Source organism: Anabrus simplex, chromosome 3, assembly GCF_040414725.1.
Source record: "Anabrus simplex isolate iqAnaSimp1 chromosome 3, ASM4041472v1, whole genome shotgun sequence".
Classification (NCBI taxonomy): Eukaryota; Metazoa; Arthropoda; class Insecta; order Orthoptera; family Tettigoniidae; genus Anabrus; species Anabrus simplex.
In genome coordinates, this window is record NC_090267.1 from 428,825,087 (window position 1) to 428,837,279 (window position 12,193).

The 12,193-nt window shown below is 37.0% G+C and overlaps 1 protein-coding gene across 5 annotated transcripts in view; it reads right to left on the reverse strand.

Moving 5' to 3' along the window:
• Synd (protein kinase C and casein kinase substrate in neurons protein Synd) overlaps nt 1-12,193 on the reverse strand; it is a 762,925-nt gene that overhangs the window by 152,010 nt on the left and 598,722 nt on the right. For 4 of the 5 annotated variants that reach the window (XM_067143439.2, XM_067143442.2, XM_067143438.2 and 1 more), the window contains one exon: nt 3,578-3,589. The exons of the other annotated variant lie outside the window; for it this stretch is intronic. In XM_067143439.2, coding sequence (XP_066999540.1) covers nt 3,578-3,589 — 12 coding nt within the window. The remainder of the gene's footprint in view (nt 1-3,577; nt 3,590-12,193) is intronic. 5 annotated transcript variants of the gene reach the window in all.

The window sequence follows — 12,193 nt, forward strand, 5'->3', positions numbered from 1 at the left end:
CTAATTATGTGGGACAAAGTGTGTCGACAGTGCAACGGGTGTGTACAGAATGGTTCACAGAAGGCCGTAGAACACGATGAGATGGGTCTGGTCTCACCACCCAGACCAACCCCCGAGAAGATCAACACCTCATTTGAATGGCAATGCAGGACAGATCTGTATCCCCCTCGGTTCTGGGGCAACAGTGGAACAGAGTAACACATTATACACTATCAGCAGTGACAGTCCATCGCTGTTTATTAAGATCTGGGTTACCGGCACATCATTCACTTCTCTGCCTACCTTTGACTAATGTGCATAAACATGCTAAACTGCAATGGTGTATGGAACGACATCACTGGGGACAGAAATGGCAGCAGATAAGTGTTTTCAGATGAATCCATGTTCTATTTGTTGGAAAAAAAGAGTTGCCGCATTTTGGCTCACCGCAGATAGGGGGAGAGGCATCACAATGACTGCATTCGCACAAGACATACGCCAACTCAAGGCCTTATGGTGTGTGGTGCTATTAGGTACAACCACAAATCACAGTTGGTGCGTGTCCAGGGCACTGTGACCAGTTTGACCAGTTACTAGTGACAAACAGACTTTACTAAAAAAAAAGCCACACACACACACACACGCACGCACGCACGCACACACACGCGCGCGCGTTTGGCCCTCTAAGAAACATATAGAACCCAAGGTAAGTACAATAAATAAAAGGTAGGCCATTCATAGATGCATAGCTAGCGACGACATGTGAGCTGAAGTCCACCGTAACGTAACCATAAGGACTCTCAGATGTAGCGAGCCTTTAAGTTACCAAGTGTTTAACATTGCTGATGGCTAATACCAAGGTTTTCATGACATTTGTTTCAGTTATTTGGTCATATCTGTGTTCAGTGCTATTATGAAGTCAATGATCATTATGCTGTTATACTCGAGTCGTGACTGGCTTTATTTTTACTGGCATGAGTTGCCGTAAGTGTGCCGTTTTGACCTGGCAAGAACCACGCATAAGTTATATTTCACATGTTTCCTAAACACAAGGAAATCAAAAGGGAAGGGTTGCGAGATGTAAATGCAAAGATAACATAAATGTTGATAGAAATTTGTATGCTCCATTTATTTCCTTCCTGAGGTTTATGAAAGGATAAACTTTTCGGGTTGCCATTGAAAAATAAGTTGAAACCGGGTGCCCCTCCTTCTCAACAGATGCCTAACTTGCATAGAGAAGAAATACCTAAATAACAGGTATGCAGTAGTAGTAACAACAACAACAACAACAACAACAACCACCTACCTCCATTATCACTAATTAAAGACAATAGCAAGAAAGAAAAAGAAAAAAATCTATGGTTCAGTTAACAATGTTAAGAACAGAGACATCCCTCCTAATGCATTGAAATATCTTGCGGCATACACTGCATTTACATTTTTTTTTAAATCAGTTATCCCGGCACCTTGTTCTCTAGAACAGTGTAGATTTCTGTGAGACACTCGCAAGGACTGGATATTGATTATATGTAAAAGGATGGCTTGTTTCTTCTACAAAGCAATGGTTGAACACAATAACTGACTTTGAAGCAATATTTTCTAGCTTCCATGGACCTGAAACCATTTCGAAGTGCTTCATCTGCAACAAAATTAACGTAATTTTGGAGATTCCTTTTACTGAAATAAGTGCATGTAGTTTTTTCCTTTACATTCTGTTATGATATGTATACATGTATACATCGTACAACTGCTAATTTAAACTGTGCTTAATTTAATACCATAAATGGTTTCGTATTAGGCAAGATGGAGGTGTAGCTATATCTCATAGTTTGTAATCGGGAGATAGTGGGTTCGAGTCCCACTGTCGGCAGCCCTGAAGATGGTTTTCCATGGTTTCCCATTTTCACACCAGGCAAATGCCGGGGCTGTACCTTAATCAAGGCCACGGCCGCTTCCTTCCACTTCCTAGGCCTTTCCTATCCAATCATCGCAATAAGATCTATCTGTGTCAGTGCGACGTAAAGCAAATAGCATACTTTGTATACAGTGCACTCAGGTCCTTGCAGTGACATCACCCACCTCACAGCCAATGGTTACTGTTTCCCATGAATCTTGCTGTATGGACCTGCCATGTAGAAACATTAGTTAGCACTGGTCTTTTTATCTTTACAAAACTTCCTCATCCTCTCATTCCAGTGTTTATGTGCTTTTGAGATTAACATTTCTGGCTGTCGGTTCCTTGACGTGATCTTATGCGATTTGATACTCTGTATCCATGATAATCATCACCATCATCATCACCACCATCATCATCATCATCTTCGAAGCATACAAATGATACGATGGTAAAACCCTGTTCCTGCGCTATCCTCAACATTACTGCAACTCACAAACCATACATAACACTATTCTCCACCACACTAGTTTCCAAGACATGGCAGATGCCATCCACCCTTCTCAGAGAGCTGCCTTAAGTAGGCTGCAACAGGTTAACAACAGCCACATGAAAAAAAAAGAAAAAAAAAGGGCACAATGTCTTTATGGTTTCCCCTCACCCCACAGATTTATATTGATGTTCATATTCTTTGAAATAAACAACAGAGAATTGAAGATTCTCTCACAAAATACAAATTGTATGGTCAAAATGCAAGATAATCTTACACTGAGAAAATTCTCAGGTATATATATACAGACTACAATAACATAAGAAAGCTCAGAAATTAAGTCAAATAGAGCTATAGCAAAAATTAAAAGGAACATTGTGATAACGATGGTTGTTGCTTGTTGTTTAAAAGGGCCTAACATCTAGGTCATCAGCCCAATAAGAGGAACACACAATATGATAAACACAATGACATGTTAAGAGTGGAAGTAGAAAATATGCTTGTTGGTGACTGAGAAGAAATGAAAGTAGAAGAACCGGATTTATGAAGAGAGTACCTAATTTCTTGATTTATGAGGAGAGTGCCTAATTTCTTGAAGATAACAGTGTATAAAGATATGGAGAATATCTTTGTTTTTCTGTGTTTTTATGTTTGTCCTGTCTTCACTCTACTGCTCCCTCTTCCCAGACTGACCTGTCATTTTTTTTAAAAATAATTTTACTTCACATAGCACTGACATAGATACAGTAGGTCTTATGGTAACAATGGGGAGAAAAGTGCTAGGAGTGGGAAGGAAATGACCATGTCCTTGATTAAGGTACAGCAATTGCCTGCTGTAAAAATGGGAAACCACAGAAAACTGTTTTCAGAGCTGCTGACAGTAGGGTTCAAAAACCCACTATACCTGTCAATGTGTTCATCATATAATGAGTTCCTTTAAATAGTTTGATTGCTCTATATTGACTTCATATGACACTTGCTTGTTCCTTTGTTAATTTGATCAAAAATGTTCAAAAACAATTTAAAAGGAAACTTCCCAATGAAATCAGACAAAACCACAGGGTTAGTATTTCACTCACACACACTATCCAGAGGATATTAGATACTGCATTTCAAATATTGTTAATTTCATAGTAGTGCTAGCACTCAAATTAGTGAGATGGTAGTTTGGTTAGGAAAAAGTCCAAATTGTAGATACGATTTTATGGGCTTACCAAAGCTGCTTTCTGTAAAGAAATACACAAGAAACAGAATTCAATGAGAGAAATTAACAATAATACAAACATTTAAATAAAATTATAGCATTAATCAGAAAAAATTACTTGTACGGATTTAACCCAGTTTTACAGCAGGATAGCCTTTCTGTCACCAATCCTATGTGGAGGGATGTATTCAGCCACTGCATGTTTCTGTACAGAGATATGCTGTATGCAAATGAAGATTTGTACTAAGAAATTCTTAACCCCCAGCTGGAGGAATTAACTACACACAGTTAAAATCTCTGTAGACAGGAATCGAACCTGGGGCCCTCTGAATCGAGAGCCACTACAATGACCATTCAACCACAAAGCTGGACTTTCATTGTCTCGAAGATAAAAATAAAAAGTAAACAAGTATTCAGCTTTGTGTAGGATTATAAAATTCTGAGAACTGATATGTGTCAATTCAAGAGTAAATTTTTGAAGCAATAAACCATTATTGAAGACTATCCATGCTATCATCAAGTAAACAAAAGATGATTCCAAATGTGGCATATAGAAAGACTCTTACGAGAAGCAATAAAAATTGGAGTATGGATAGAAATGATTAACTATGATTTGAAACAATTACTGCTAGAATACTAACTGTTTCTGATAGAACACTCTTTCAATGTTCAAGGAGGATGGAAGAAATGTTGGCACGATACTCACAGAGGACACTTGTTAAACAATGATCAATAACAAACTGAGAGTAATGTTCGTAGTCATACTCTAGAAAAGGAAAACCTAATACTCTCTCAAACAGCCTTTCTGAAAGCTATCTGATCTATCTAATTTGAACCGATTTTTAGCACTGTTGAGATTATTTTTAATATCATGAAGTATACAACTTTCTGGTTACATTTTTGAAATTTGTAACATAAAAGATATTTTCAATGAAAACTACAAGGTTTTTCTAAATTGTGCTGAAATTTATCTTCAATTTCTCTCTTCAACTTTTGACCCTATAGCAAGAGGAATTTCAAGTGAGAGGACATAGAAGAACAGAAACTACAGTATGACAAGAAGAAGTGGCGAGTGCTTGTACACCACACTTGCGAAACTGGAGCTGAAAAATTATGATTATGATCATGATGATGATCCCGTAGTCTGATGAACAATTGTCCATCAAGGATGCTGTGCAGAAGCTCATTTTCTATTACTAAATATTTACCGCATTGGTTTACCTTCAAGACCAGTATCTCTAATAGATTCACCTGAATTGATATGATGCTGACTAATACTACCCACACCAAGGAGTCTCTGAAAAAATCATTAAAGTATGTAGCTGGACATAAAATCAACATTTTTTCCTTTTTTTTTCTTTTTTTCTTTTTCTTTGTCATTTGCTTTACGTCGCACCGACAGATAGGTCTTATGGCGACGATGAGGCAGGAAGGAGCTAGGAGTGGGAAGGAAGTGGCTGTGGCCTTAATTAAGGTACAGCCCCAGCGTTTGCCTGGTGTGAAAATGGGAAACCACGGAAAACCATCCTCAGGACTGCCGACAGTGGGGTTCGAACCCACGATCTCCCAAATACTGGATACGGCCGCATTTAAGCGACTGCAGCTATTGTGCTCAGTAACAACATTATTATAACCATCCCCTTTATCATTTAATTATTTCTTTGAGTGCTGATTTTGAACTCAAATCTTCTCTTTAAAAGTATGAAAGAAACAACTGAGTTTTAATTTTGTTGGAGTACACCTGTAACAGTTGTAGAATATCTGAAGAATATATACAGTATGCATAAGTAATATTGCCATAAAATGGGAATTTTATACAATGAACAGTCAGGATGGAAAAAAAAAAATTAAGAGTAGATAAAGAGCGAAATTTCTCTTTGTGGACACAATACAATACAAAAACAGACAGCTATGTGAGAATCTTAAAGCTTACTTTATCTCTCTACTACAAAAAACACCCCTGTGATTTCAAGACTTAGTTCATTGTTCTGTGTATTACAAAAATAGCAAAGGAAGATAGTGGGTTCAAACCCCACTGTCGGCAGCCCTGCAGCCCTGAAGATGGTTCTCCATGGTTTTCAATTTTCACACCAGGCAAATGATGGGGGCTGTACCGTAACTAAGGCTATGGTTGCTTCCTTCCCATTCCTAACCTTTTCCTATCCCTTTGTCAGCATAAGACTTTTATCTGTGACATTGTGATGAAATACAGATTGTAAAAGAAAAATAATAATAATGTCTGAACGGTTCGAAATCAGAACTGGTGTCCGACAGGGAGATGGACTATCCCCACTACTATTGAATTTAGTTTTGGAAAAAGTGATTCGTGAATGGAGAAAAGAAACTAAAGGTATAAACATTGGCAGACTTCTTAAAGATAAAATTCACCTTGATTGCTTAGCTTTCGCAGATGACATTGCAATCCTTTCGAACAACAGACAAGAAGCAATCCACTCCATAGAAAAATTGCATGAAATAGCCGCAAAAACCGGACTTCAAATTTCATTTGAAAAGACGCAGTTTATGGAAGGAACTAAATCAAGATTCGACAATCAACCATTAATCACCTAATGTGGAATAATTTCCCAAGTAGACGAATTCAAGTATCTAGGTGAAATTATTCAGCCAGCAGGGTTAAATCAGGAAGCTAACAAAGAAAGAACTGCTAAACTGCAAAGGGCTTACAAAATCACATGGAACAGATACAACAAAAGATGTATATCAAAAAATGCAAAATTACGACACTACAATACAGTCATCAAACCAGAGGCACATTATGCATCTGAAACACTGATCTTTGGCAGCAGGTCACAAATGAAAAGCATTGAGAAACAAGAGAGGAAAATTCTCAGAAAAATCCTAGGACCAAAGTTCGAAAATGGAATTTGGATGAAAAAAAAAAAAAAAAAACCACACAAAATTTTTCAAATCACAGAAAAAATCACAGATACCGTCCAAAAGAGATAACTAAAATTCTGCGGACACCTACACAGAATGGATAACAACAGGCTGACAATGTCTCAAGTATTATTACAATATTATAAGGCCACCTGTTCAATACAATAATACAACTAAGAATAGTTACTTGTAACAGGCTGACAAAGAAAATTCTAAATCTAGCTCTAACCCTGAAAATCTGCAACAATTGGTTAGCAGAAATTCATGAAGATCTACAAGAAATGGGTATTGAGGACGAAACCATTCAAGATAAATGAAATTTAGGAGCTTAGTAAACAAACATAAATTTGCAGAGAAATCAACAAGAAAAAATACAGGCTGGACAGAAACACGCAGAAAGGAACACAGTGAAAAAATGAAGAGATATTGGGAAGAAAAGAAGAAGAAACACTGTGCAAAATAAGTTCAAACGCGCTCTACACCTGGGCACAACGAATTTTAAAAAATAATAATAATAATAATAATAATAATAATAATAATAATAATAATAATAATAATAATAATAAAAGTATAAATTTTGTTTGTTGTTTTAAAGGTCAGAGTTGCAATTCTTGGTGATATTGGTTGAAAATCAATTACAGAATCTATTATTTTTAAATTTGCTATAAATCCTGTTCCAAATTGGGGACATTGACTCACAACTCGTTGGTCAAGTATCCCAACCTTGTGATTCAAAAGGTTCCACTGTTCTGTCACTGTTAAGATTTACAAAATTTATACTATAATAAATGCCCATGCCCTTACTAATAACAAAAATTCTAACACAAACAAAGAAAAACATGGATAAATTCTGGGATCTTCTTGAATAAATAAAAGCAAAACAAACTTTAATGTCCCTTTAGGAAGAAGAAAAAGTATTGCACCCGCCTAAGTGGCGGTCAGTGCCAAGTTATCCCGGTAGCTCGATTTCTTCTCAGGGTATTCCAATTTCCGCTCATAAAATCTGTGATTTTATATTGTTAATTATTTTACGTGGTTTCGGATGAGAATCAGTCCGCTGGGATACGCATCACGGGAGTACCTACACGCACAAGTACAAACCTGTGGCCGATAACTTCAAAAGAATCTCTTTCCATATGTGAAACTAATCAATTGCTTATATCTACTAAACTTATTAACTAACTTACAAACTAGCCGTTACCCAAACAGAAATTAAGACACAGACACTTACTAAAAGAAAAATAATAAGAATATTTATTGAATAAATAATGTTCAATGTAAGATAAAGTGAAATCTGGGTAGTATTATCTGAGTAATATTTAAGCATGAAGGATTAGAGTCAGCGCTGGCTCAAATAAAAATAAAACAATTAAGGCTTAAAATACTTACATTCTTTCTTATTTAATGTTCAAATTCTTATTAATATTTACTTCAATATTCGTAGCCATGTTCCGAAAAGTAATTGATTTTCTCCAATTATATTCAAGAGATCACTGAGCAATCACGGTATCAATAAAAAATACTCGTTGTGAATACTGTCACGTTAATTATTTAAATTATTCTCACAACATCTAAGTCATCTCGCTGAGATAAAAATGAATGGTTTGCTAAATTGAAATGTGATAAAATTAAATGGGAAAAAGTCAGATTGTAAATGTAAATCTGCTCATATCTTCACGTAAGTATTTCCCAAACAAACTCTTGTGCGAGTATTAAATCGTAAAAGTGTTCTCCAACTTTTCCATTAATAAATTTGAACTCTGATTATTTGGTCACATATCTCGAGTACGCACAAATAACAACTTACGGGCTAAGACAATACCTCCCTAAAGCCTACGACATATGGCTCCTAACTAACCATTATCATATTCTTCATATTTAAAATACCTCAATTGAAATCATTACTGCATGAAAAGAAATAAACATCTATCTAACTATTCAAGTAGTTTCCAATCCACACACTCCTCTATCAACGGCTCAATGTGCTTTAGCTATCTGCTCTTAGTCAATATCTCATCTGTATACGAGCTACTCAACTCGTATGGACAGTATAGAATGAAATTATTACGTATTATACTGTAACGTCACCGCACCAAAGAATATCAGATGTATATTAAGTCATGAGCCTAGTGAACCGTATATTAAAGTACTCTCTCATACTCAGTACCTGTCATTTACCAATGTCAGACATAAATACAACTGTCACGATACACAATTTTACCATAATACATGTCAATCTTACCTTAAAATGGTCATCTGCGCGATGTTCACACTTTGACATATTCATTCCAATATGGCACAGAACTCACCTCGTAATTCTAACACAACGTTTCCTTGTCGAATAGCAATTCTTACTCTTACCGTAGAATATAAACAAACCTCTATACTTCAACTATTCATCAATATGCTCCAATAAATAATCACATTTCAACGCCATTCCAACATACATTAACATAACACTGGCATACATATTGCCGTATGCATATAGCCAATTACACCCAAAACTATATGCTAAACATTCTAGAATTGCCTTGTAAAATACGCATTTAATAACCTTTATCTTAAAAACAGCAGTTTGAGTTCAATGCCCTCTTTCTATGAAGAAAGGAATACGTAACTTGACAATATTCATCTGTGTCGCGCAGTTAATTCGTGACGTAATCTATGTACAGGTAAGCGAGATTAATCGAAATTTCACTAGTTAAATAGACTCATTGCTACTAGGTCTTCACAAGTAACACTTGTTTCTTTTATCCAAGCTAGTTTCTACTGTATGTATGCAAGTGCGGTAGCCTGTATATGTCATAATAGAATTCTAAATCTACACTTCCATCTTATCTTATAGCCTTAAATATCTCACACTTCACTTTATATTTCACACACGTTCTTAATTCATAAATATCACCAAATATTCAGCACATGCCGAGTTAGATTGAGGGTGCAGATTACAAGAAACTACTCTACTAAAGAAATGTATGGACTTAGCTCGTCAGTTGCTACATTTGGTCTGGTTGTTGCTCCATTCCTTGGTTGTAGTTAAAACCTCCGATAGGATCTGGATCTCTGGTTGGATAGAGTCTTCCTGGTCATCAGCTGGTCACATGGCTCGCCGGTCCACTCCTCATCGTCCGGTCCTTTGGCTGGCCGGTGCTCATCCTCGTCATCCTGTCCACTGGTTGGCCGGTCCAATCATCATCAGCTGGTCCTCTGGCTCGACGGTGCATATCCCCAGTTCAGTCCATCATGTAAATTTAGCAGACAGTCATCATTTCGAATCTGCAGACAACGAAGAAAATTCCTTTTGCGGAGCAATCAGTCATGATATATTCCATATTTCTATTACTTATTGTAAACGACGAAGTTTTCTTCGGTTGGAATAATTTCACCGTAAATAGATATTAAGTTTACTACCACAGTGGTAACTATCTTCTCGTATGAAATTATCAGTACTGCAATATGGTGAGTCCCTTTTTCTTCAATCGTAGAGTGGTTGCTCACGGATCCAAGTCAGACGTATCTCACCACAAGTTATTTATTTCTATAATATTTCATCTCCTTTTTTTAGGATACGCCGGTGAATTATTTTATCGTATGTTTTTGTCGATTGTAAACAGTTAATATCTTCTCAGTAGTTTAGAATATTCTTCAAATGTGTAGCTTCGCTCGTATCTGCATCTTACTTCTGCGGATGTAATTTTTAGAGTATATTCTTAAACAATCCTTCCGCTGCTATATTTTTTTTTTAAACAATTCAAAATGAGCCTCTACTGTTCTGCAGTGTCTTCCAAATCAGTCTGTTCCGTGACGTAAATAGCCTCCTATATGCTGTATTAATAAGAAGTTCATTGCCTTAGTAGATCGCATGGGCCATACCTTCCTACGCCACCATTTTGTAGATGGTCTACGAGATGCGAACGGGCACAGTATGTAATTGGAAAAATGGGCTCCACATAAATTTACAAACAAGAATGGCCAAAGATTAGTTGAACTTTGCAACCTTATATCTAAATCAATGTACTTCAAAAGGAAACCAAACAAGCTTAAAACTTGGAAACATTCTGACTGGAGGAAAGGGGAATGGCAGCTAGACCATGTTTGTATGGATAAATTTTTTCATAAGGAAATTTATAATGTAAAAGTATTAAGAGGTATAGATATTGGTTCTGATCACTACATTATCAAAATTAAAATTTACACCACTGAAAAAGAAGAATAAGAAGGAGGAGGAGATAAAAACTAGTAAAGAGGAATTATGATCCACAACAGTTAATAGAAAAAGAAGACAAATACAAACAATAAATTTGACAGATGGTCTTGAAAAATTGATCCTAATTATTAAAAAAGCTGAAAAGTTTGCCCCACTAAACTCTCGTAAAAAAAAAAAAAAAAAAAAACAAAAAAAAAAAAAAAAAAAAACCATGCCTTGTGGACAACACAATGTGACAAAAATTCATCAGGAGACACATCAGTGGTAAAAATGGTGACTACTGAGACATATGCATAGGAGTGCTCTGTCTGTATCTCGCAGAAGCCGCATAACTGACAGTATATTTATCCTGCAAGGGTGTGATAAGTGAACTTGTACAACTGTGTTCGAGTTTGGACGTAAAAATCAACAGATACTGTATGTCCGACCAGAAGCTGAATAAGGATATTAATGCTTTTGAAGCAATGATGAAGGACTTTGAGGCACGCCTTCAGTTGTTAACCAGCTCTGTCAACCTCAGGGAAGAGTCCCTAAACGTGCTGAGTCAGGACCTGAGACTTCCAAGGCATCATCTCCTCGGAACTTGCCATGTTGAAAGAAGAGCTGTGCAAGTTAGCACGGCAGCTTGACCATCAAGCAGAACTCATTGATGAAGGAGAGCAGTAGAGCCATAGGCACTGCCTCCTAATCCTTGGAGTCTCCGAGGAACCATAGGAGGATATTTACGAGAAAGTGAAGAAAACTTTCCGAATGAAGTACAACGTGGACTTCACGATAGAGAGCTTCGACCAGTGTTACAGGATTGGGCGGCCTCAGCACTCAGCAGCTGAAGTGGAAACTACAGGCAGGCACCTTATAATAGTGCAATTTACCCACTACCACAAATGTGACCGTATCTAGGGAACAAAGGTACTCATTACTGAGTCCCTCACCAAAACCCGCAAGACTATATTAAACCTGGTGAGGGATAACTTCGGTCCATCCCACATCTGGACCCAATATGGACGCATCGTGGTCCACCTTCCTAATGGGATGAAAAGATCCATCACTTCTGTTGCGGAACTGGACAGCATGAAAAACATGTAGGATAAAAGTGACAAGTGATATGAAACAACACAACTCGATATTGTATTAGTTTGCTTTTGTAAGTCTTTCTATTAACTGTAGTATGTGTATGTTAGGGTAGTCATTGTAAGCATTTATCAGGATGGTGAGGTAAGTTGCATGCTATTTCTGCTATACTACTTCATTAACATTCCCTTATTAAGCTGATCCAGAGCTCTGTACCTGATTCGCTCTCAACTCCATCATCTCTCACGACAGGCATTTTCCTCAAACAGACATAATCTCCATCTACCAACTGTTTACAGTACTGCCATGTCAACACACTCTCCTTGGTAGCGCACTTCAATGAAATTCAAGCCATAATGAGGGAAAATAATAACCATATTCTTGGTATTCGTGAAAGCTGGCTTACACCGAGCATAACCTCCGGTATGGTACAACTTGACCAGTATTCCC